Source organism: Centroberyx affinis, unplaced genomic scaffold, assembly GCF_046629955.1.
Source record: "Centroberyx affinis isolate AG114_WGS23_722 - 3 ecotype Tasmania unplaced genomic scaffold, CSIRO-AGI_Caff_v1 ptg000325l_1, whole genome shotgun sequence".
In the NCBI taxonomy this organism is placed as follows: Eukaryota; Metazoa; Chordata; class Actinopteri; order Beryciformes; family Berycidae; genus Centroberyx; species Centroberyx affinis.
In genome coordinates, this window is record NW_027279001.1 from 24,456 (window position 1) to 51,928 (window position 27,473).

At 40.4% G+C, this 27,473-nt stretch overlaps 1 protein-coding gene across 1 annotated transcript in view; it reads left to right on the top strand.

Moving 5' to 3' along the window:
• LOC139640993 (solute carrier family 23 member 2) overlaps positions 1-24,186 on the top strand; it is a gene marked incomplete at its 5' end in the record, with an annotated part of 33,022 nt that extends 8,836 nt beyond the window's left edge. The window contains 9 exons of the mRNA XM_071515200.1: positions 326-509; positions 2,817-2,998; positions 7,873-7,990; positions 13,436-13,592; positions 16,108-16,361; positions 17,743-17,907; positions 21,336-21,444; positions 23,816-23,911; positions 23,999-24,186. Coding sequence (XP_071371301.1) covers positions 326-509; positions 2,817-2,998; positions 7,873-7,990; positions 13,436-13,592; positions 16,108-16,361; positions 17,743-17,907; positions 21,336-21,444; positions 23,816-23,911; positions 23,999-24,186 — 1,453 coding nt within the window. The remainder of the gene's footprint in view (positions 1-325; positions 510-2,816; positions 2,999-7,872; positions 7,991-13,435; positions 13,593-16,107; positions 16,362-17,742; positions 17,908-21,335; positions 21,445-23,815; positions 23,912-23,998) is intronic.
• Between the last annotated feature and the right edge of the window lie 3,287 nt (positions 24,187-27,473).

Below are 27,473 nucleotides of genomic sequence, written 5' to 3' on the forward strand. Positions count from 1 at the left end.
AGAGCATTGCAGTAGTCGATCCTGGAGGTGATAAAAGCGTGCATTAATGTCTCTGTGTTAGCTTGAGAGAGAAACGGCCGAACTGTGGCAATGTTCTTAAGATGATAAAATGCAGTCTTACGATTATTTGACTGTATGTAAACATAGTCAGTGTATGATTAAAGTGATAGGCTTCTTAAAAAACCCAACCATCCCTTTAGGTTTTTCTTGAGCACAAGTCGCCAACAGCTTCAGTATTCTCCTGTTCATTCTAGTCCGTAGAGACCGGACAGGATGCGGTCCAGTGACCCCTGACCTTTGACCCTCTCTGCCTATTGATCCGCAGGTTACCGATCCTCCAAGGTGGGACCTTCAGCTTCATCACCCCGACCCTGGCCATCCTCGCTCTGCCCAAGTGGCAGTGTCCGGCCCCGGGAGCGCCGGTCATGATGTCCCTGGAGGTCCAGAACGGCACCAGCTCCCTGCAGATGGAAAACCCCGATGAGGTCTGGATGTCACGAATGCGTGAGGTAAATAACATACACACTCACTCATGCCATTGGGTCAGTGGTGGAAAGAGTACTAGAATGTCCTACTCGAGTAGAAGTACTGTTACTTTGCTGATATTTAAGAGAAGATGTAAAAAGCATTGGTGTAGAAATCTACTGAAGTAAAAGTAAAAACTGTCTCATTTAAAATGTCCTCAGAGTAAAAGTTACTGAGAATGTTGTTAGAAATTTTGTTTTCCATGCAATTCTTAAAGGACGAGAGGACAGAGTTCAAACTAGATTCTTTCAGTTGAAAAATTGGAAATTACAAAATAGAGTGCAAAGTCTTTTCTTTGCTGACTGATCGTTCACTGTAGAGAGCTCCACAATTTGTCAGTTTACGTTGGTCTAGTTTCCGTTGCTTATGGCGAGCCACAAAATCTGCACTCCGTAATGGATGTGATTTCAAATGTAGTGAAGTACAACACTTCAGTAAAAACTTACTTAAGTAAAAGTACAATTACTGACTTTAAAAAGTACTCAAAAATGTAGAAGTACACAAAAAAGCTACTAAATTACAGTGACATAAGTAAATGTAATTAGTTTGGTGCATTTGGTGGATGCTTTCATCAAAAGCACCCAAACTTTTTGGCAAGTTACAGGATAATATTATTAAACAATATCAGCAAGTTGATGTTTTAAAGGTCCCATATTATCCAGTTATCATGATTTTGTTTTCAAATATACTGTGGCTCAGGATCAGAATACTGTTCCTCATGATGTTTTGCAAATAAATGTAGTTTATTTAAAAGGGGGTTTATTGAATTAGTTTGAACACCAAGTCCTCACAGGCAGAGCAGTCACGATACTGGACTCTGATTGGCCGACAGCAGCAGCTCCTCTAATTCAAATGAGGTGAACCTGCTGAGTGGAGGTAATCAGCAAGCCAACCTGAGGAAGCAACAAGTGAAACGCATTGTTCGCTCGTTTTGTAAGCCTATTTTGCAAATGCTATAAGAAAAATAAAGATCTGAGGACATTGTCAGCAAAGTCTAACAGTGTGCGGCTGGATATTTGCTTTATATGGACTATTTTGTATTCCTGTGTCTTGACTACTTTCTGCTGAGTGAAGGCTTTCCATTTCAAATGCTGCAAACTTGCTTGATTGGATTTTAGTAATTCAATCAAGGCCAAGATGCATTCACTGGAGTCAGTCCAAAATTGCCTATAGAAAAGGATTTTTTTTTTTTTCAAAATGCAATACGTTTCAATTTAACCTGTCAAACCAAATCTAATTTTACCAATGTCTTCATTAAATTTAATCATGTATGGTCTATAAGGAAAAGGAAAATTTGATTTCTTATAATATTCCCGTTACTTTTTCCTTGCCAGTGGGTGAAATGGGTTTAACTTGAGTCTCTGGTGTGACTCAAGCTCAGTCAGCATTTGGAATTCATTTTAATTAATGAATACATATTTCTGCCTAACATGTCAGGTATTTTGTAGCCATATATCTGCTGTCTGTCAGCAGGCTCTTACACAAGCCCCGCTCCCCTGTGGCAACATATAGCTCAATCACAGATGAGAAGGACTTCAAAGAGGGACTTAATCATACATTTAATGCAGCTTAGGAGAGATTGATGAACTACAGTAGCTGGGTCGGATTGTGCGGTATGTGTCGCTCCTTTCACAAGAGACTTTTGACTTAAATAGAGGTTCAGAACTTCAGAACCTATAGTTTACAGGTAATTGTTAGACTGACTGATTGGACTAGGTGAGATAGATAGTGTGTCAGCTGTGATTTTCATCAACCTTTCACCCACTTTCTAAATCCACCTGTATCTGCACAGACACAAACCGGCTTTGCTCACATCTACAGCTCTCAAACTGAAGTGAAGTGTTGTTGTTTTTAATCCAGAGACTGAGCATGCATGCTGTCGGTCAGTAATGTCCTACATCATTCATACATCCTTACAAACATTACAAACACAAAGCTGCCGTAACAAAATGTTCTCTGTCATATTCAAAAATATGAATCGATGTACGCATGCCATTGCCCAAATGAAGCATTAGAATGAGCAGATAAAGAACTTGTGCATGGCAGCGGCCTGAGATACATATAAAGCCGTTTTCTCACCGTTCACACTACTTAAAGGGAAAGTTCAGCCAGAGTTGAAAACGGTTAAACGGCATTAAAGTAATCCCTATATTTAAAAAAGGTTTAAAGATGCCTCCAGGAAAACCATTAACAGTCTTGGCATGCCTCCTTCTTATCTAATGCGTAGTTGAGTGACAACTAAAAATCGCACATGTCTCTACATTCTGTCCCTCTCGGCTTGCCGTCCGCAGATCCAGGGAGCCATCCTGGTGTCGTCCCTGCTCCAGATCGTCTTGGGTTTCTCGGGGCTGGTGGGGCTGGTGCTCAGATTCATCGGCCCGCTGGCCATCGCTCCCACCATCAACCTCATCGGCCTCTCGCTGTTCATCGAGGCTGGGAAGAAGTCTGGAGGCCACTGGGGGATTGCGGCCCTGTGAGTGGAAAGTGGTTTTCAGTTCAGTGTGTCATGTGACCGGTGCTGTGGTGAGGCATTGGCCAAGGATTGGTATATTTTAAATGAAAGAAGGGCAAACGGGATTGTAGCAAAGGACTTCTATTTAGTTAGTTCGTGTTTTTGCCTATTTGTTGATTTGTTTGTTTGTTTGTTTGTTTGTTTATCTTTCTGTCTGTGTGTTCTGTCCATCTATGCAAGTATCTATCAATCTATCTACTTGATTGTTTGTTTAGTCATGTTTACATAGTTGGAATGATGTTTTTCGGAGAAGAATGGCTTGGGGGTTTTGATTTCTTCAGGTAAATCCAGATTAAGCAGTCTTTAGGACCAGTGTAGCAAATAGCCTAGTTCCTGGTAGAATATACTTAAAATGTAAAATTTGTGAGGTTAGTAGTTGTTGCGTTAAGCATCCATCTGCAGAGTTTGGAGTAAGCTTAGATGGCTTAGATTTGCATAGTCCAGAGACTTAAATGTGATTAATGTGCATCTTTTACCCATAGCACAGCCGAGGGCATCACAAGGCAAATTCAGGTCAGTCAGTCAGTCAGTCAGTCAGTTATCAACACTTCGTCAGATGGCCTCTAGAGGGCGTCTTTGGCTCTCTCCTATTGGCTAAATGCCACACTGACTCTCTCACACTGAGTCACTTTCTCTGCTGTTAGTTTAGGAGCAGCCCCGACTTCTGCTGCTATGCACTTTAACAGTAGGTAACATTATTACCTTGGTATTTAATTAGTTAGTGGAATTAGGTAATTTAACTGATAACCGTGTCATACTAGCTGAGCATTCGAAGCATCACCTTAAATTGAATTTAATTCTATTGAATTGAATTAGAATTAGATTTAATTGGATTTAATTTAATTGTACAGGATCTGTGCTTGTTGAATAGTGACTAGAAACAGTGGAGAACCTACATATCTATTTTACAAACATGGGAAAGAGTATGTAAAAAAAAAAAAACATTAAGAGAGCAATTGCACATGGGGCAGGTCAGGATTTCAAACAAACTCATAGCTTTATTTATCAGAAATCAGAATCACTTCAGTCACCAAGTACAAAAAGATTGGTGCAGGAACTCACATGCTGACATTAGAGGACACATGCCCTCTAAGTAAAGGCATTTCATGTACACAACACAGGTGTATCTGGACAGATGTATCTATAATTTTATATATCATCAGTATAATTTTCCTGCTATTTTCACTTCTCATAATGTAAAATTAGGTAATCGCAGAATCACATCGCCTAGAAAACAAGTGTTGAAACATGTTTTAATCAGAAAGTGTAGCAGTCGGAGCCATTACAGCGCCTCCATCAGGCCAATCAGTGTCATTTTTTAAACACCAGAACACACTTTCAAAAAATACCTGCGAGATTTCCTACAAATTGAACCAGTAGCGTCTGAGATATCATGTTTGACGGACAGACAGATGGATGCAGCCCAATCAACCCTCCCCCCCACATGAAACCCCACCCCAAAACTGAACCCTACCCATCCTGCTAATTCTGCTCCGACTCACCGCTACAAAACCTGTCATGGTTTCTGTACAGCCAAATATCTGCACTGATTCAGGATTTCTTTACCATCTCTTTTCCTGTGTGCAACTCTTTTGTTTTTCTATTAAAGCCTAGACGTCGCCCATCTAAATCTACCTAATCAGCTCAAGCGCTGCTGCTGTATTCGCTGCTTCACATTAGCTGTCCTCTCCTTTACCTTTCCCCCTCGCCCTGCCCAACCCTGTGAAATTTGTCTTCATTTACTGCCGCCATCCCCAGATAATGTCTGACTAAAGTCATTACATTGAGTGAACCTTGTGGGTTTTAAAAGGGTCAGCACATCCAGCTCCTGCTGCCATGTCTGGATGGTAATCAGCCACATCCTTCTTAGCCTAGTGCCCTTCTCCACCCAGCCCGCTCCACACAGGATATCCAGCAGCTTACATGAGCGCAGGCATGGACAGTTTGTGGTTGTAATTCCACTATCCAGAGCAGGGGGAATATGAAGAAGAAGTTCATCTGCAAAACAATATCGATCCAATTTGAAGACAGAAACAAACACATCTCTTGAAGTCCATTATTCAACGTACAGAAATCACTACCTTAAAATAACCTTACACTTTCATTCATTTACATTAATTCACCCCTTAATTCATGCAAAATCCCCTTAAAGTTACTGGAGGAGACCCCGTTGAAGCCCCCTTAAACACCCCCTCCTTACTTTCTAATATAATGAAAAATTCAGGGAGATAGGAACTTTCCATTAATAACTCATTAATAAACCATGCACAAAAGGCATCAGAAATCCCTTAATTACTAATCAACCCATTAATACTTGAAAACCCATGATACTAACCCTTACTGTTTTTAAAGCTATGGCATTTTTAATGGATAATTAATGCTTATGTAATGGATAAATTAAGGGTGTTTCAGGGATAAAAGATTAAGGGGTTTGGAGTTTCGTAGTGAAATACAGAGATCAGAGACTGTTAGTTTTATTATTTTGTCAACCAAGCACTTAAGTTACTATCCTTTAAAAAGATTTAAGATGGATTTTAAGACTTAGATTTATTTAATATTATGTAACCAATCATTTTGTAGGACTGGGAGTCATTTTTTTGGATTGGATTGAAATTCTTTCTAAATATCATAGCAGACATATGGGAGGGTTTTATGTTAGAAAAACTACAGCAGAGCACATAATTGATGGATGGGACAAATCAGATCTTCACTCCTTCATTCCTGGCTCTAATATATTTTCCTACTGTACATAATCATTTTAGACACAGGAATTTGCTAGTAATATGTTATTTTTTTGTCTGAGCACTCCTTACTATTTGGTCCATATTATGCTGGCAGTCAAGGAATTTATTTTGCCTATTTTTGCTGCTGTACTCACTGTAAGTTTTCTCTGGATAAGTGTAATGTGTAAAAGTGTAAGGAAGAGTTCACCCAAAAATGACAATTCTGTCATCATCTACTCACCTTCATGCCAAATGAAACACAGGTGAAATTTGTTAGTCCAAAACAACTGAAGTCAACGGGGACCAGTTCTTTAGAGTTCCAAAACAAAAACAGCCAAACAATCACACTGTGAATAGAAAGACCTATACACCATTATTTGTTGCAAATCAATCAGCTGTAGTTAGGATTTGCACTAAATGATGGTGTAAATATACTGTAGGTCTTTTTGGAACTCTGAAGAACTGGTCCCCACTGACTTCAGTTGTTTTGGAGAAGGCTGCTATGGAGTTGTGCTGCAGCCTCCCTGTGTGTTATATGGACAAACTTCACCTGTGTTTCAACTGGCATGAGGGGGAGGAGATGATGACAGAATTTTCATTTTTGGGTGAACTATTCCTTTAAAAGAGAGCATGGTTTGCTCATCATGTGGAAAACAGTGGAGCTGTGAGAATAGTGGCTCATGCAGAACTAAAGGTTGTTTATCTATGATAAAATTAAGTTCTCAAGTCTTGGAAGTATTGTCTCTCATTCCTGCCTCCAGTGTAGAATAAGTCTTAATATACACTACCAGTCAAAAGTTTGAATCTGAATGTACTGTTTTTCATTCTCTTAAAGCCATTTTGATCTAGAGGCTTCTGCTTAAATGCTTCAAATTAGTAATTTAGAAAAATATAAATAGTGAAGTTGATGCCTATGTATGAATTTCTTTCCAAAGCCTTTGCCTTTCCATCAAGGCAAAGGGCGGCTATTTTAAAGAATCTAAAATATAAGATAGTTTTGATTTTGATTTTGTGTACGTCGCTTTGGATACAAGCTTTAAAGGTTTACCACTTTGTTGGTCACTGCATAATTCCATTTGTGTTATTTCACAGTTTTGATGTCTTTGCTATTATTCTAAAATGTGGAAAAATAGTAAAAATTAAAAAAAAAAATCAAACTTTTGACTGGTAGTGTATAATACGTATGAAGACTTATTGCCGACACTGTCAACCTGAGTTCCTATCCACATGTACATCAGCCTGCATGCTCGCCCACAGCAACATCACTCAGAAGAAAAGGTTATTCTGTATCCAACTTGTGTGTGTTTGGGTACATTTCCAGTCTTATTTGCTGCATGTTTTTAGCACCTCAATATTCCATGTGTTGCATTTCCTTTCCCTGTCCCTTCTCAAACTGAGTGTGCATACACATTAGTTAGATGTTGGAAACTGCAGCAAAACCTTGCAGTAATAAGTCTTGCATGGTTGCTTTTCCCTGCCCCAGGATGGTATTTCATGCTGTGTAACTAATGCAAAATATATTTTTTCAAAAAAAAAAGAAAGAAAGGTTCAAAAAAGAAGAAAGGTCCAAGGCACTCTTCTGGCAAAAAGTTTAAAAGCCTTTATTCAGATTCAGCCTTCGAAGGCTGTTTGTGCCGCTACGCGTGGGTTGTAACCCAGTTCTATTTTAACATGCACAAGCCTTGTCTATGTTTTTAAGAATTTCACCATGAAATAGCCATCTGAATAAAGGCTTTTAAAATTTTGCCAGAAGAGTGCCTTGGACCTTTCTGATTTTTTGAACTTTTGTGTTCCCTACCAAAGAGCACCTTCATCACACCTGTTTGAACTTCCGAGCACTCCGGACCGTTTCTTTCTGAATATATTTTTTTAAAGGCCACTTTTGCCACACTTGCTCCGTCCATATCCATAATCCTTTCCCTGATGACAAAAGTTATGTAGAATTGCCTCCCACATAACGTGACATGTTTTCACTCGCTCTGACTGTTACCCCTGTGGTGTGGAAACGTGCCACACTTATGTACAATTACACTGATAAATGTGAGCAAGCGCCAGGCCTTGGGGAAACGACTTTGAGTGACACATTTTGTCCTGTCTCCTGTTTTCCCACAGAACCGTCTGTCTGATCTTGCTGTTCTCTCAGTACCTCAGCAAAGTCGAGGTTCCAATGATTGCTTACAAGGATAAGAAGTGGAAGGTTTTCCAGTATCCCCTCTTCAAGCTTTTCTCAGTGAGTTTCCGACGTTGTCCAATTCCTATAGTGTCTGCTTGTCTAATGCTTCTATCGTGGAAAAAAAACATGCAATTGCAGGTGTGGTCATTTGAATTGAAAGATTATATGGTAATTTATATGTTGAGGGAGTTTCATGACACCTGGGCCTTTGAAACCTTTGAAAAAACCCAAAATATTCATTTCTCCATTTATGAAAAACTTGATTTGTGCAGATACACTAATTTCATTCCACACCATTGATAATTTCCTTTCTTTTTATGACACTTTACGGTTGTCTACTCGTTAAATGATGTGTACGAGTATTGTAGTGTCATGCTTCATGCACAGAATCTACATGCATTGGAGGACTTGCTGAAAAAAAGAGACCCAAGAGAAAATAGGTTTGCGTCCATAGCCTTTCACAATAGGGAAGATGAGGAGGAAAATCTGTAGAGCAGTGATTCTCAACCTTTTTTATATCAAGGACCCCTAATTTAGTCCACATTAGAGCCACAGACCCCCATTTGATTGGAGTTTTTCTCTCGGAACCAAATCTGAGAATATTTTCATTGTAAATATGATTTTGTCCAGAATTCCATGACTGTCTGTATTGTAGGTAGAGAGATAACAGTGAAACTATGATCAAAACAGTCATTCTCCTACATTTTCTAATTGTGTTTACTTCTTGTGAATGAAATAATGCTGAAGTTTAACAATTCATCAATTTGCTGGGGACCCCCTGGAACCCCCTCAAGGACCCCTGGTGGTCCCTGGACCCCACGTTTCCTTTGGGGTGTGTAAATGTTTTAAAAGTACTTTGTTACTGCTAATCTCAAGGTCTGGAATGAGACCCCCCCCCCCCACCACCACCACTACCACCACATGGACAAATTGAAGTGTTGTGTGGCTACATTAAATAACTTAATTGCAATAATAACTATTTTGTGAACGCTCTTCGCAAAGCGCTCTTCAATTCACATCATTTCCAGTAACACCCACATAGCAGTCGATGTGCTTGGGGAAAAAATGAATACGAACATGAATGGAAAATGACAAGGTTTAAGTACTTTTCTTTGAATCTTTGAAGCCCTGAAGCAAATGCAAGCCCAGTCAAAGTCTTCTGAAGGATGAGGATTTTTCTGCATCCGTCAAACAATGCCTGTCTCTGGATAACATCACGATTGCAGTTACTATCAGGGTGAGGTCCACTGTTGGCAGAGAATGTAACCTTTATTTATCTAAGGATGGGTTTTTTAGCCGCGCACACACACACACACGCTGTTTTTCATCACCGCCCCGCTTCACATTCCTCCAGCTCCGCACCTCCTCACCTGGAGGTGAGGAGGTGCGGAGGAGGCTGCCCGGCAACCGCAGCCCGCTGCTGTCTGCGGAGCCGCCCCACTGGAGGGTTTAACCACCTGGACAGTCAACACAGACTCATTAAATGTTGCGAAATGGGCACAAGCTGTGATTTTGAGGTTACATGCTGTGGACACGAATTATGAGAACATTACATTCCTCCGCCATGAATTGGAGTATGAGATAATAGCACAAATTGGACACGCCATTTTCATGTGGAAAGCTTAGCTAATGGTTAAGTAAAGACTAAGATTAGGCAACTGAACCCACTCCGGTCACACCTTATTTGGATAGTGCAATGTTGATACTCAATTTCTTATCAAGTGACTATAATGTGTCATTAAAAATTCTACTGAGTCTGAAAAGTAGTCTAGATATTCAGTGTCTGGACTTGGGTTAATCTTAGTGCTGGGGTTAATGTTAGAAATAAAGTCAGGTTAGGGTTGGGTTCAGGTTTAAAAATGGGGTCAGAGTTAGGGTTGGGCTAAGGTCAGTGTTGCATAATCTGTGGAGATGCACCAAATAGGCAAGTGACACATCTGCTTTTTGTCACCTGATGCATTAATCAGTCGAGTATCAACACTGGACTATCCAAATCAACTTTTGTTAAAGGTATAGTAACATTTCCGCATTAAAATATCTAAAAACGACTAGACCTAAGTTATATATTTTTTTGAGTTGTGTACTTGCATTATCCCACATGTTTCATGTCATGGCGTCATATCCCCTTTACCCCCTAACTTCCGGGGAAACACGGGAAACACCAGATGATCCGTCAGAGAGTGAGGAAGGAAGTCGGCCAACTAGCTAGCTAGCCGCTCTCGCCGCTCTGTTGTTTTTTTCATTCTGTTGTTTTTATCGCTCACTCGTGATGGATCACGATTATTCATTACCGTTTGCTGCGCATTCTGTCGCCGAAGTTATCCCCGTAAAAAAATGATCCCACGCTACTTCACAATGTCATCAAACTACGTCTTTTGTTATTGTTTTGATTGAGAGACCCCTAACGGCATAAATTACATACTGTGCGTTTAAGGTTAGGGTTAAAGTTAGGGTCAGGTTTAGGCGATCAAAACAATTTGGTTAAACTTAGGCTAAGGTTTTGGTCATGGTTAAATACAAAAAAACTAAAATTAAAACTTCACTCACTGTAGAAATCTTCTTGGTATGAGTTTATGAGGAATTTACATTGTAATGTGAGATATGTGTACTGTGCACTGTAAAATACTAATTAATACTCTTTTTTTCCCCCCACCACTGAACATTGAACGTATTAATTTCTCTCAACAGCAACAGCAAAAATCAATAAGAGGTAGCGGTAGCCTAGAGGTTGGTTGATGGTTGTACTGGGAAACTTCTGGGGTGAATTCATCTGTAACTGTATGAATATGAAGCACTGTGGTGATGAGAATGTTCAAACATTCCCCGGATAAATAAAGCTTTAAAGAAAACAATAGCATCAAACTGAACACAGCATAAGCTCCATTAGAGAGTTGAACACCGCTGAGACATTGTGGGAAAAATTGGTCCCAATCGAGGAATACTTAGGAACGGCAATGCAAACATTGCTTTTGGGACTGTGACTCATAGTTTGTCAAAGCCAAAGACATCTTAAAAAAACATCCATGAAAACACTACACGTTCTCCGGATTTTAAGAAAACAAGGTAAAGTTTTCATAGTTATTCAATGTTTGCTCTCCATCATCAAATCAATACACACAGTGTTTACAAAGCTGTGGCTTACAGTACGAAGGAATGAAGCCAATGATTGTATAGCAGTGTAATAAGACTGTAGGTGGTTAGCCAACACCCAAGAGCTCAGAGTGTATCTCACCCCGTCCTGTTCATCACTAACTGAGTATATAATGAGTATATAATATATGGCATATGTCACTGAGATCACATTGGATTCATATTGTGCAGTTTAAGGCTGCGTTCACACATAGTGTTTTCTGATGTGGAAAAAGCACTGCCTGGAGTGCTTTTTGTGAGGAGAAATAAAAAGCGGATCACGGAAGCTGAGCAGCTGCTAGCTCAGTAACCAGCTGGTTGGCGCTTCTATCAGACAAAACAGTGTTGCGCAACAAGCAAAGGCTTACCAGATATTTTCAATACATGTCCAGTATAATTCATACTGCCTTTATGATCGCTGTTGCGCTAACAGAAATTCACTTATTACAACGTCCAATTCCTCCACCGCCACTTTCACTTTCTTTATATTTGTTGTTGCTATGGGAAACGGCCAGCTTCTCTGTGATCGTGATTGGTCGGCTGGGAAAAAGCGGTTCACGTCACGTGGCGCTTTTCTGAAAAGTTGAACATTTCTCAACTTTTGAAAGCGCGCCGCTAACCCTGACCCTAAAAAACGCGGGCTGCAGCATTTTTCAGGAGCGGACGCCTTTTGTGCGCCTTGCAGCCGCTTCCCATTGCTTTTAATGAGAAAAGGCCGCTGGCGGTTGGGGAAAAAACGCTGTGTGTGAACGCAGCCTAAAGCTACCACTTGCATGTCTGTCAGTCACTTTATCTCTTGGATCCTATAGTTGAAGGTGTCAAGCCTAACATCAAAGCTAAAAACAAGGGAATACAAATACAAGATAGTTATTTGGCATGAATTTCTGCCCTGAAGCTACAGTGTGGCTTTCCTTAGCATGGCTCGCATGTGATAAAAGAATTATTATGCATATTTTTTTGTTTCCATGTAATCGCTGTACAAATGCAACCACAAGTGCACACTGGTATAGTGCATGTTGCACGGAGATGCAGACCAGAGACAAGCACAAGTTTAAAGGATAAGTTTGCCAATATATATAATTGTCTCTTATATATCTGTAGTACTTGGACCCACAGACAATATCAGCTCCTGAGTCAGCTGTCGGTTGAAACAGCGAGCTCCGCTGCCTCTTGCTGCAACAATGAGTCCAAACTGTTAAAATATCTCAAAAAAATGACCAGTCTGTGAAAACGATATGGAGAGCGACCAACGTATTTCTATCCACGGCCCGTAAAGCAGCAGCACTGCACTCAGTGGATCGTCTTCTACCAAACTCTACTGTTTACAATCTGACCTGACCGTCCAAAACTAGATCACTCCGCCAGTAACGAGAAATAGTTCTGCGATTTCCTGATTAGTGAGAGTGTGAAATATTTTGGAAATATTTTGACAAACCGTTTTTGGACTCATTGTTAGCAGCAAGAGGCAGCGGAGCTCCTGTTTCAGCCAACAGCTGACTCTGGAGCCATTACTGTCTGTGGGTCCAAGTACTACAGGTATGTAAGAGACAAATGATACTGTATATAGGTCCAAAAATGCCAAACTTATCCTTTAATGCATATAACATATACGGTAACAATACGGTAACTTAATTCAGCTGCATTAGAATATACTCTAATGAATCTAGTATACCACCAAACCACCAAGGTAAATGATAACTCATATGGAATCAAAACATTCTATATTCAAAGGTCTACAGACCACAACACATTGTTTTGTACTGAGATTGTGCCCTACAGTCATGAAACCTGCTCATTAAAAAAAACGATGTACACACACAAATATGAAAATGATCCAAGTTACAGTTACGAAAGTTTTCACCCACAGCTGTGATTGCAATTAGGGTTAGACTGATTTATTTGTTCACCGGTTGACAGAAGTGACAGTTTTTCTTCAGCGGCTTCAGGGTGTCAGTCTGTAAAACCGGTCTCACCCTGCCTCAAGGAGCTGCTAACACTAAAAGAGATTTATCAGTATGGGTTTTAATGGAGAATTTTAGTGTCCCATGATGGTCTAAATGCTGTTTCACAGGGTTTCACACTCTGAGAAGAATAAAAAATCTGGGGGAAACACTGAATCCTTGTAATTTGTTTGAACTTTTTGGAATTAAATGGTCAAATTTAAAGCTGCGGTAGCTGCGTTTGAAGGAAACCAGGAAGACTAACGAACTTTATGTTAAGCCAACATAGCGATTACTTTTGTCGAATTCAAGCATAATGTCAACTTATAAAACCTAACTACGCAGGTTTTAAATCTATAAATATGTGCACAAAATATCAGATGGTTGAATCCCAAATATACTATAACTCTCTCTGTCTTGTACTAATTTGCAGGCGTTGTTCGGGATGTGTGGCGGCTGGCTGGTCTGCTTCTTGCTGACCATCTTTAATGTCCTGCCTTCCAAGCCGGATGAGTACGGTTACTCCGGCAGGACCGACACCAACCTGGACGCTGTAGCTAGCGCCCCATGGTTCCATGTGCCATACCCAGGTCAGTATAAGAATCTCATGCAGCGGGTAGTTTCAGCCAAGCAATCTGATTGGTCAAAGACACATTACAACATGCTGATATTTCCCATAACACATGATTGATGCCAACTCTAATGGTAACCAGGGAGATTGAGTGGTTGCTATGCTAACTCTTATGGTTATCAGGGAGCTAGTTAGTGTGTTTTTCTCCTCTTTATTATTCTTATGCATATGCTATTTTTATTTATAATATTCAGAGGTGTGACAAAGTCAACTTTGCTCGAGTCCCAAGTCAGTCTCAAGTCTCGAGGCACAAGTCTCAAGTCAAGTCTCAAGTCATGAGGCACAAGTCTCAAGTCAAGTCTCAAGTCTAAATGTAGATTACCAAGTCAAGTCTGAGTCAAGTTCAAGTCATTAATGTCAAGTCTCAAGTCTAAATGTAGAATACCAAGTCAAGTCAGAACAAATCCAGTATCAATTTAATATCTAAAACTAAATATCTAGGACTTTTCAATGCAATATGGTTTTAATAGGATAAAAACTTGGTAAGAGCATCATGAGTTTGATTTCTATAATCAGTTTCAACTTCAATAAATTCAATCATTCCATACAAATTCAGAAAACAGAATTTAAATTCAGTCGTCTGCTGGAACAAATCTCATCACTTTCAATCGAAGTCATTTACACAAATATAGGATCTTTTGTCAAGACTTTAGAAACCTTTTAAAAGTCATCAAAGTACAAGTCCCAAGTACAAGTCCCAAGTCACCAGAACCCAAGTCAAGTCTCAAGTCTTCTCTTTGTGCATCAAGTCAAGTCTGAAGCAATTAAAACTGTGACTCAAGCCCCACCTCTGATAAACATCAGTCAGTACACATGTACTGGTAACGTATAAATCAGAAATGCCTTGAGAATGTTTTTAATGAGTACGCTGGTGCCGCTGAAGCTGCCGCATCACAGCCGTACCTATAAAGAAAACCCTGTCAGTTGTTATTCATTAAACATCCTGTCAAAGATATCACACCTGTCAAAAGCCTTCTGGTAGTGCCAAGCGCAGTGGATCCTTGTAATAAACTTTCTCATCTTGTCTGTCAGCATCTCTTTCATTTCCTCCTTGTCAAATATCCAAACCAAGCCCAAACGGGACATTCTATAGTGTAGCTGTCAGAGAGGGTTGCGTAACCGCTTTGTAAAGATCAGTCACCAATGTTGCAGAATTTCTCAGAGAAAATGACCAAACTTTGCCTTATACATACAGTGTTCGATCTCAGCATCTTCAATGGGATTCTGATGACAGATGTTTTGGCCATATAATAGATTTTCACCTTGGAATAGGGAACTCAGTGCTCGGATTTCACCTCATGAGAACTGTCACTTGGTTACTTTACCTGTTGATTTATACTGTAGCGGGTAGCCGAGCAGGTTTTACATGTATGTCTGAGCATAATATATTTTCTTAGGTCTACCAAAGAATTTTGTGTACAACTGTGGAACATTCTGTGGATTTGCATGACTGTGGAGTTTCCATATAAAACTCATTTGCAGGCTTTCTTATTTATAAACATGAATTACAAGGTCAGTTTTACCATTTATGTTTTTATGGCACCACCACCCCCTTTTTAATCATTTGCATGTTCAGTAAGCAATTCATAAAACAGTAAACTGTCACAGTTTTTTTTTTTATTCATAAACAGGAATTAGATTCATTATAATTAAAGCACACCATGATGCAAAACTATAGTAACATAACTGTCACTTTTTTTTTTATTCAAAAACATCACACGAGTTTTGCCATTTACCTTTTTGGGCACCACCTGCCCCTTTTGATAATTTGCATGTTCCTTAAGCAATTCATTAAAGCACACCATGGTGCAAAAATTACAGTACAGCACAGCATATTTATACTGACTTAATTCACATTTATGCATCAGAAAACCATGACAGTCCCAGCGTGCGCTTCAACTGACAAATTCTGGCACTTACCTTAGCCTGAATGAGACCAATTTGATCTTGTTGTTTTTATCATGAGGGCTTAGGAACAATTGTGCCACTGAAATACGTTAACATGTTTATAGGATAGTAAACACACTTCTAAATTGTCTGGAATAAGTTTGGTGTTTAAGAATTTCTTCATTTATTTTTGGCAACCCTGTATATATGGCATCTTACATGAAAGATATTAAGCTAATGTTACATCTGTGATACATACATACATCTATGTGTCTAATGCTTGGGTCTCCATTGTAAGTCTATGTAAATTTTCAGCGCAATCTAAGAGGTTTGGTCATGTTACGGGTCTTGGTCTTGTGTGCAGCTACTGGTTTCTCTAGGATTTTGGTGGAAATCCAACTTAAGCTGTGTCTGTGTGTGTGTGTGTGTGTGTCCTCATCTGTGTGTATGTGTGTGTGCATCTACGTTCATGTCTCCATATCTGTGTATGCATGTGCACGTGTCTATATGACTGTGTGTGTGTTTGTGTGTTTGTGTGTGTGTGTGTGAGAAACTAACACGTGTGCGTGCCGTGCCCCCCCCTACAGGTCAGTGGGGCATGCCCACAGTGAGCGTGTCTTCAGTGTTGGGCATGATGGCGGGCGTCTTGGCGTCTACCATGGAGTCCATCGGTGACTACTACGCCTGCGCTCGCCTGTCCGGCGCCCCTCCGCCGCCGACTCACGCCATCAACCGCGGGATCGCCGTGGAGGGCATCGGCTGCATCCTGGCCGGGCTCTGGGGCACCGGGAACGGCACCACCTCCTACAGCCAGAACATCGCCGCGCTCGGCATTACCAAGGTGCCTCTATAGTCTCCTCTTGTTATTATTGGCTGCCTTTACATGCACAGATTGAACTGGCTATTTCCCATACTGCGCTGAAAGGAATAATCCAACCTAAAACACTTTTAACGCTGTTAAAAAATCAGCTATTGCCAACGTACCTTTCATTTCTGGCCCCGTTTTGTTGTTTGGTGCTGTATCTCTCCACCTACACGTATAACTCACAGCTGAATGGAATATGTTCAGGCCCGGGAAACACAGCAAATCACTAACTGAAGTAGAGGTGGATGAGGCAGGTAGAGGGAAAGTGGGTTCACCAAAAAACATAAATTACAACACTTCATCACTTCATCACCTCACTGCAGATGGCATTAATAAATCATCTGGTTATATCCTCTGGTACTATCGCTATCACATACTATAAATCAAGGAATGTCTGTCTGTATGTGTGTCCTTCACATATCTCGAGAACCGTTCGTCCGATCTACTTCACACTTGGCGGGTGTATTGCTGGGGACCCAAGGACGTGCAGTGTCGGGTTGAACACGCGACACACGTTCAATATTAATAAACTTTGAATAAACAAGCAAACAGCACTCTGTGCAGCAGCGGGACTCAAAGCAAGTGACTGGAAGCGCAGTGTCGAGTGTGAAGTTGTTTTGGATGAGCGGTTCTCGAGAAAGCTGCAAGCAGCGATACTGGAGGCCAAACAATCGGCCCGTTCCGAACAGGCATGTTTTGAACGGGCACTGCACTAGTACAATTAAATCCAGACACTCTTCATTATTGATGAGCTGCCATTATGAGGGCTTTTTCTTTCAGTGTAACATGTCAGCGTAACTACCATGTAAGTTTGGATGCCTCAAGCACCACTCCACCCCTCCAGATGTCAAATGATCTTATCTCCACATTCGAGAAAAATCCCAAAACATTTCATAAATAACCATCAGTAATAATAGGTTACCAGGATAAAACTGCTCAAGCAAGCGTCAGCACCACAGTGATAAGAACACAGATATAGATATCTCATATAGATAGATATCTCATATGTACGCAGCACTAAGCCGAGACACCCAAGGCTCTCTGCAATAACAGGCCGTCTCTCAGAAACACCCTGTTGGCTCCCGTTGCAGATAAAAGCGTGTGCTACTGCTGAAGGTTTTATGGGCTTGGCAATCCTGACCTCAGCCTTGTTAATGGGCTGCTATTTCTTTTCTCTCACACTAAACATCCAGCATCAAAATCATTACAGACGAGATTGATGATGTTCCAAAAAAAACATCTTTGCGAGATTCACATTCCATGCAGTTTTGAGAGTTTTTTCCCACAAACGGTCCTGGTCCAAGTAAAGCTGGCATGGTGGAGATGACTGATGATCCCTGTGCCCGTTTCGTGCCAGGTCGGCAGCAGGCTGGTCCTCCAGACGACTGGCATTCTGATGATCATCCTGGGGATCTTTGGGAAGTTTGGAGCGGTTTTCATCACCATCCCAGACCCGGTGATTGGAGGCATGTTCCTCGTTATGTTTGGAATGATCGCAGCGGTGGGAATATCCAACCTTCAGGTAAATAAAAGTCAATTAAGTAACATGTCATATGCCATTTGGTGGACGCTTTTATCTAAAGTTGTAGAGAACAGGAAGACCGCCTAGCTGGAAGACCCGGGTTCGAGCCCCTGCCCTGCTGAAGTGTGAGCAAGACACTGAATCCCCACCAGCTCCAGGTTTGCTGTCTGTAGCTGAGCCTGACCTCTGACCTCCAACTAGAAAGACAATTTTCCTACGGGGATCAATAAAGTATCACACATCACAGTACTATGACTTACATCCATATTTAGCATGGTTCAGCAGTTAACGGCCCTCTGGGGATTAATTCAGTCCATGTTGCTTCTTTTAATTCACATGAATCCCTCCTAAGGGCGGTGATACAGTAGGCAAATTGTGGATGTACTGTATACAGTGAATATGATAACAGTTTAAGCAACAGGCAACAAAGTGAGCCACAGGGTCAGATCTAATCCCATTACCTGGAACAAGAGATTTCTATGTGATTAAGATCGTGTTAACACAGTGACTGGGAATAATCAGTTCTGTCAATAATTCGATTAATGCTATGATCGGTTTATTAGTGGCCATGTAAACGTGCTCAATGCCAGGGCAACTTTCCCAACCTTTATTAACTTTAGACTCTATTTTGAGAGTTCTCTCAAAATATTACATCAAGGCAAGTCAAGTCAAGTTTAACTTTATTATCCATTTAGGAAATTCATCTGGTCTCTGGTGCATAAACATACATACCCAGTAACAATATGACATCAACAGCAGCATCAACAAAAAACAGCTGTTCTAAAAATACATTTTACAGGTCTAAAGGTCCAAAACAACCAGACACAAGAACAGTTTCTTCCCACAGGCCATCACTGTGATGAACACTTAAATCAGTCATACAGTGACAGAAACCTGTAACACCCACCTCATGTATATAATTACCCCCCTGCAATGGTGCATAGTGCAAAAGATGCTGGAATACATAAGAGTATTTACTCCTACTATTGCCCTAGTGTTGTTTACGTTGTACATAGTAGTTAAATGTTTAGGTTTACCATTCTGTGCATCTTGTTGTCCTTGTTTTTAGCTATATATTTATTCTGTGTAAGTACATTGAGAGGAACGAAAAACCAGAGTCAAATTCCTTGTATGTGTACATACTTGGCCAAGCTGATTCTGATTCTGATTCTGATAAAGTAGTTGTAGTCTAAAATAAATAAATGGGTTGGTAGCAATAAAAAATATTTGCACAGTGCAAACCTTATGAGATTATAAAACAAACTTCAGTACTGACTGTTGAATAGATTAACTGCAGCAGGAACAAAAGACATCTTGAACCTGGTTGTTTTAATTTTGCGCTCTGTACTCTCTGACTCACTTTCAATTTCTGGAGTAAGGCACGAGTTCAGTCATTCAGAACAGAGTGGATCTTATTTAAAATGAGGTCAGTGGCACCTGTTCCATTCCTATTATCCTACTGGCTGTCTTTATTTTGTGCAGAGGTTTATTACAATGTTGAGGGTGCATATTCCAAAACACTAGTCAGAACACAAACTCAGAAAAAAGTTCCAGCATATTGTAATGCGTTAACATTAAAACTGTTTAGCTGTCACAAGAAAAATATTCTCTGTTGCAGTTTTTTTTTTTATTTGGATGCTGTGCAGTCAGTAAAGCAATGTATGTATATGTGTATATGTATATGCATACATCTATATCAATACGACAAATTTCATTATCGTGTAATTTCATTATTAATTGATATGCTATTCAGGTGATGACAATCTATTTAAAATTTGTGTAGATGCATAAATAAGATATGTCCAGAAATCTTTAGATAGACATAACTTGATGTGACATCATACATAATACAGGGTTACTTATTACTTTTTATTACTTAAAGGGGCATTAAGTAATTTCTTACCTTTATCAACCTCTATCAGTGACCAGTAGGGTTTGTAGTAATATCAATAAAACTTATCACTTTCTAAACAAGTCCCTTGCACAACATGCACACACACACACACACACACACCCAACCCTCTCATCCGCCTTTTCACAACAGAGATACAGAGATGAATAAGCTAGCTAATCAGAGCAGAGATCCAACAGAAACATCTAGTGAAGAGGTAATATATCACCACACTAAATACTGGAATAATAATCCTGCTTTGTCGTCTTTGGTTTGAGAACAAAGCCTTTTAGCCTTCATAGTTGAAATGTGTCGGCGACGGGCCAGAAAGTGAGTTTTGACAGCCAGAGGCCTCAGCACCCGACCCAGCCACTGGTATTGATCAACAGAACTATCAACGCACAAAACATATTATGGTCATTTTGTGCTATGGCAGTAAAAATTCCTACTTATTTCCCCTTTAAATCATCTCCCAAAGCAAATTTATAGGCAGACTGGCCTCCTGTTTTTTTGGAGTTCGAGCCAAATTTCTACTCTCAGTGGAATCTGAGTAAACATGCTGAGGTCAAGTGCAGCTGAGAGACAATGATGCAGTCAGCAAATTAATGGTTTGCATCTGATGATCGATAAGCTAATTTCGTATCACATGATTCTCTCTCTCCCTCTGACTGTCTGTCTCTCTCTGTCTGTTTGTCTCTCTTTCTCTGTCTGTCTCTCTCTCTCTGTCTGTTGCTGTCTGTCTGTCTCTCTCTCCCTCTGTTTGTCTCTCTCTCTCTCTGTCTCTTTCTCTGTCTCTCTCCTCCAACTCTGTTGTCTCTCTGTCTCTCTCTGTCTGTCTGTTTGTCTCTCTCTCTCTATCTGTCTGTTTGTCTCTCTCTCTGTCTGTCTCTTTCTCTGTCTCTCTCCTCCAACTCTGTTGTCTCTCTGTCTCTCTCTGTCTGTCTGTCTCTCTCTCTCTCTCTGTCTGTCGCTGTCTGTCTCTCTCTCCCTCTGTTTGTCTCTCTCTCTCTCTCTGTCTCTCTCTGTCTGTCTGTCTCTCTCTCTCTATCTGTCTGTTTGTCTCTCTCTGTCTGTCGCTGTCTGTCTCTCTCTCCCTCTGTTTGTCTCTTGCTCTCTCTGTCTGTCTCTCTCTCTGTTGTCTCTCTGTCTCTCTCTGTCTGTCTGTTTGTCTCTCTATCTGTCGCTGTCTGTCTCTCTTTCCCTCTGTTTGTCTCTCTCTGTCTGTCTCTCTCTCCCTCTGTTTGTCTCTCTCTCTCTCCTCTCTCTCTGTTGTCTCTCTGTCTCTCTCTGTCTGTCTGTCCGTTTGTCTCTCTTTGTCTCTCACTCACTCTGTCTGTGTCTCTCTGTCTCTCTCTCTCTCTGTGCCTGTTTGTCTCTCTCTCTGTCTGTCTGTCTCTCTGTATGCCTCTCTCTCTCTCTATCTGCCTGTCCCTCTCTCTCTCTCTGTCTGTCTCTCTCTCTCTCTCTCTCTCTCTGTCTGTTTGTCTCTCTCTCTCTGTCTCTCTCTCTGTCTGTCTGTCTTCTCTGTGATAAACAGTATGTGGACCTCAACTCATCCAGGAACCTCCTCATTCTCGGCTTCTCTACATTCAGCGGCCTTGTCTTACCTACCTGGTTTCACTCCAACCCTGGCATCATTGACACAGGTGATTATCACACACACACACACACTCACACACACACACACACACACACATACACTCACACACGCACACGTACTCCTTCTGCATCTTGTTTTTATCTGTGTGTTTTGTTTTGTGCGAAGCCTTTCGTAACACTCCTGTTTGATGAAAGCGACTAATAAATCTTACTTGCCTTGACTCGACACACATGACACTGAAAGGGAAGAGCACTTATCTGAATTCACCTCATCTGTTTTTATGACTCTCCCACTGGTTTTCAACGAAGCAAACAAACGACACACCCAGGCTTCCAGTCTGTGGTCTGATACTGACATGCTGCTGTGATAGTGAGTGGAAGGCTGTGCACACACACCTACAGAGGCCATAGATTACTTAATACCCCTTAAAAAGATGATAGTGATTTTGCCAGCCTAAGCTCCTGAGTGCAAGGTGTTCCCAAATCCTAGAGGCCCAGATGGCAAAAGCCTGGTCACCTTTAGTCTTTAGCCTAGATTTTATGTTGACCAGGAGGACCTTGATAAGGATGAACGTTTTCTTACCTCATTCCAATCTTTAGTCTTAGGAAAGTATAGCTACTGTTGGTGATTGTAAACAGGGAAAATTGATTCTTGAGAAACAAGACCTTGGACACAAAAAAATACAATAGCAGGATCACTTTCCATAGTTTTAATATACAAGCAATGCTAGTCATTTTTAGACTAGGTGTTGAAAGTGTGTGCTGTTATTACTGCTTACAGGGACAGTCCGTATTAGTGGTTAACTTTCATTAACTCATCAAACTTACGTCTAATACTATTTGCAATTAATTCATAGTGTTTGTTTTTGTGCCAGACAGTTCAGTGAGTGACAGTATAGATGATCACTGGAAATTTGAAATTCCATTTATTTATTTATTTTCTGTGATTGACAACTTACCTGACACTGTCTGAATTGTTGTCATGTGGTGAACTCCACCCATCTGCTACACCAAAGTAGGTTATAACTAATTATAATGATTAGTATTATTATTATATATAATAATTAATTATAATAATATTTGCAAACACTGTTGGCAACCTGACTTGTCTGGGCCAGTTTTACCGAAATTGAAATATTGCTTTATACTTGAAATACTAAACTATGAAAAAATAAACTATGTTTAACTAACTAAACTTAACTAAACTTTATACATCATATACCCCCCTACACACACATACTCACCTGGTAGGACCCAATTAAGCTAATCCAGCCATGAAACATTAATCCAACAAATGAAATTAGACCAAGTGGAGCTTTTACTAATACAGGAATGGTCAACCAATCAATGATCTCAACCAATCAGAGATAAATCAAAAGCCAGTAGTTCCTGATTCATTGGTTTTGATGAGTCTATTGATTGGCAGAGGAGTGCCTTTGTGCCCACCGCTTCTGAAGTGCCATCAAAAGAGCAATCCACAAGATTAAACAGCTCTTCTCTGCAGACATAAGACCTTGATCCCATGAGTCATGTGATGTGAGTGGCTCCCAGGAAAGGGCTAATCCAGAGTTCAACTCTGGACATGAGGACTTGTCTGGTTTTCTCAGGTCTAGGCTGCTTACCTCCCAATCCTCTTGGCTAGCCTCCATGTCAGCGGCTGTAATCTGCCCGGCTCAGATAAAGCACTTTTGCCCCCAGCCTCTCTCCACCTCGACACTCGGCTGAGAGCTCTACGCAAGTGGAGGCCTGTCAGCGCTCTTTGTAAACAAACTGGTGTTCGTCCAGACGTCTTTAGATGTACAGGTTGTGAGAATTAAAATGAACTCAGCGGGCGCTTCGAACTTTTGACCGCTGTTTTGGCTGGGTATGTGTGCATGTGTGTGTGTTGGAAAGGGTAAACAAGTGTTTGTACAGAGTCTAACTATGTCAGCGTTGTTTGTCATTCTTGATTCAATTTGATCCAACAGCAGGACCAAGGTTCAAGCCCCCATCACAGCAAGCATCCGCCCCGCTGAAGGGGAGGGGAATCCCTACCAGCTCCAGAGCTGCTCTTCTGTAGTTGACCTCTGACCTCCCTGCTGGGGGAGGGGGGGGGGGGGGGGGGGGGCAAGAGCAAAGATAATTTCCCAACGGTGATCAATATAGTATCAAATTATTATTTAATGAGCTACTAGCTGACTAGGGATGGGACAGTAACTGGTATTACTATATATTGCGCTTAAAAACAATACCGCTTATGACACCGCCCCTCATTTTTATTACAGTGACCACCGCGATAACTGGCAACTTGTTGGGAGGCTGAATAGCAAAGAGTCACTATTTTACATAAATATTTTACATATGCTCTACAGTCTTATATTCATATCAGCACAGACCTACTAACGACACATTTTTTTTAATCTCTTCTTGTATTCAAAGGAATAAAAGAGCTGGACCAAGTGATCGTAGTACTCTTCACCACGCACATGTTTATTGGAGGATTTTTTGGGTTTGTTTTGGACAACACCATTCCAGGTATGACATGATCCTTGTGTTAACAACTACAAACTACCAGATTAGCGGTAACATCACTATCAAGTATTTTTGTCTGTTCATTTTCAGGCACAGAAAAAGAGAGGGGGATTAAAAGTTGGCGGGAGAAGGTGCAAGAGGAAGGCAAGAATCAGATGAGTGACCAGTCCTGTTACGACATTCCTTTCTGCAATGCCGTTTTGAAACGGTTCAGATGTTTCCAGTACCTACCTTTCCTCCCTTCTTACAAGTTCCCCAAGCAGAGAATCCCCAAGTAATCCAAGTGCTAACTTGCCCAATAGCGTTGATGTTCGCATATTAGCCCTACAAAGCCAAATGATAGCAACTGTGTAAGCAGTGAAACTGAGAAATGAGAAATTTAATCTGTGAGAATAGAAATGACGGCAAAATTTGTCTCCTGTCCCGACCAAAATATTGCTGGTGCACAAGTTGACAGAACATTGTTAAGTGGCTTTCATAAAAAATAAGATGCAACGCGCTCAACTCACGATAATACCATGACAACTGGGTGCTGGATCCTTAAAGTAGTAGATAATGAAAAAGAAACTAGGACAGCACTCCAAATTGACCTTTTCATTTGCCACACGGACGTTTCGGGCAAGACGCCCTTCTTAAGTGGCTTTCGTATCATTTTTGTTTATATAAAATCGAAACCCTGGTCAAGACCTTTAACCTTTAAAGCAAACAGAAATTAGTCCCTGCTGTTTGTCTTTGTAGGGCGGTATGAATGGCATCTCCACACAGCCTGGAGTAGACCAGCTGTGGCTTTAAGCTCCCAGTGTGGGTGAGTGGGATCAAACTGAGTGAGTCAGACGTCACTCAGACTGGACTGTCACTCTGATGTGGGACCAGCCTCTTTACTTTCAGTACCATACTGCTCTGAGGGAAAAATGTAAATAATCCACAGTGACTGAGGCTCTGTTAAGTTAATACTGTATATCCTGCCAAGTGGTGACATGGGCTTCATTTGCACTGCAAATTAATCTCTTTTTTCCTAACATAAAACACTGATTTAATCTCTGAATTGAATTTATAACACAAATTTGTATATTAATTTGTATATTAAACCCTACAGTCAGAATTTAACCACTTAAACCTCCTTTACATCAACTCCAGGTTAATAACATGTTAATAACACCTGAACAAGAGCTTCATAACGGCTACATGGCACATGTGTGAACAGTCATTCGATCCTCATGTGGAGTTTACAACACGTGATTCTCGTTTTAATTTGTGACTGCAACACTTAAACGCTTTGTCTGTTTATCGAGCAAAAAATTCAAAATAAAAGCGCTCTTGGCCTTAATGAAAAACATTTCCTGTGTGTGCAAAGTATTCTGAGACTTTGCATGTAGTTTTTGCATCACCGACCTCTCCGTCTGCCGCTCGTCTTCTTCTTTCTTCCGCAACTAGGTCAGAAATGACTTGGCATGAGGAACGTCTCATGAAAGCTGATATAAAGATTGAGTCAGTATTCATTAATGTGTCGTAGTTATTGTGAAGCTGCTGTTCAGGCATTATGAATGTGTTGTAAAGCGGAGGACCTTTGTTACCGAATCGCTTTTACAATACAGTAGGATCATAACTACCTCAACAGGTACAGTACCATGTAGAAACAGCTAATGGAAGGCTTTTTAATGATTCATTTTAATTTCAGCTATAAAAAACTAACAGAACTATGTGATGTGTTTGAAAGAGCTTTTACCTAAGGCATTTCATTAACTCAACCGAGGTTAATTCTTTATACATTTCATTGTGTCTTTTGTTCTTGTATAGTATTTAATTATTAAAGTTGACGCTTTCTTTTACATTTAAGAACATAATGTAGTTTTACTAATTTTTTTTATATTTTATGTTTGAATAAATCCTGAAGTGAGATAATGAAGAGTTGCCATTCATTTATCACCTTTTGTCACACTTATTTTAATTAGAGGGATGAAACATGTATTTAACGGCGTAAGTTTCCTTCCTTGCACTTGTATTTATTTGGTTCATTTAGGTTCACACTGCTCAATTACAAGCAAACCAAAGCTTGCAAACAAAACTCACATGGACCCACAAGTAGCTTATTTATTGTACAGACTTTTGTGCATGACATGTATTTAACGGCGTAATCTCTTGTACATTCTATTTGGTATTTTGTTAGGTTTTTTTCTTCTCTCATCTATTTAGATTCTCATCTATTTACTTCTGTATTTAATTTCTCTATATGCTCTTATTACTTTGGGTATGAGATGACTATGAGTCTGAAGCACAAACTGTGTGAGTATTTTCTATCATTTTGTAAGAGGGATTAATGATTACATAGTGAAAAAGACTACTTTATTGAATATAATCTGAAGTTAGTGAAGTGATTACAAAAAGAATCTACAACATTTTCATATAAATTAATGTCCATTTTACTACTCTCTATTGCTGACACAAGTAATGCGTTTTAGATTTCCAGCAACAGCAACAGTGTTTTTTTTTGGAATAAACAGAAGAAGACCTGGGTAGTTAGCATGAGCAGCAATAGTCACCACAGCTATACAGACCACCTACAGAAAGTCAAACTTCATTGATGTAAATCCCGTGGAAAAAGAAACAGATCAATCACTCAGAGGAAGGTGAACTGCTAGAAAGGAAAGCGACCGTCTCTAAACCAAAACTGGACTGAACATCGTTGTTGTCTTTCCAAGATGAAAAACAGTCCAAGATGAGAAGGGATGCAGATGGGGAGCGATGCAGATGTGGCTCTTTTTTCTTTCAGACTGGTAGGTTTATTAGTTTATTAGCCGGAGTCAACATTGTGTGTCTTTAATATTATGTTGGGGCGGTGCTGACACTGAGTGCAAAAACACCAAAGCAGTGACCGCTTATCACCAAATGTTTTGCCAAAATGAAGAAAAGCAAAAATCACACGCATTATCACTTTAGCTTCAACTACCCCTGTTCCTCGTATGTCACTTAATTAATCCAGGCTAATATGATGTTAGCTGGTTCAAATGATCTTGATAATCCTAATCCGCCTAACTCAGTTCCTCAGTTCCTCAGTTCCATTATCTTAGATAACGCTCCTGTTTTGAAATAAAGGGAATATGAGTAGAGAGTCGAAACCATGATCAGCAATCATATGGTCGGGTGGTGCGGCACCGCCTTAAAGAGACGCCACCTTTTTAACTGTGGATAAGCAAGAGTTAATAACGTGTTAGGAACATGTGTTATCGAAAACACAAATATATTAACTGTATATCACCTGTGCATTCAAAAATTTCCCAACATCTAGACAACATCACACAAACAACAACAATCAAGAAGACCTGCGGCATCCTGCTTGGGCCTGTAAGTGATTTTAGTCTCGGGGGGGTCTTTACGTGCATGACAGCTACAAACAATTACAGTTTTAGTGTGTTTACCTTAAAAACTGTATGGTTGAATAATGAGTTGTTGTGTTAAGAACAGGGAATTGGTATGCAGGTATTAGGCAGATGAATAGAGGTTAAATCCGTGGTGGGGATGGAAAACTTTAATCCCTGTGTAGGCTAATTTACCTGAAGTAAACAGC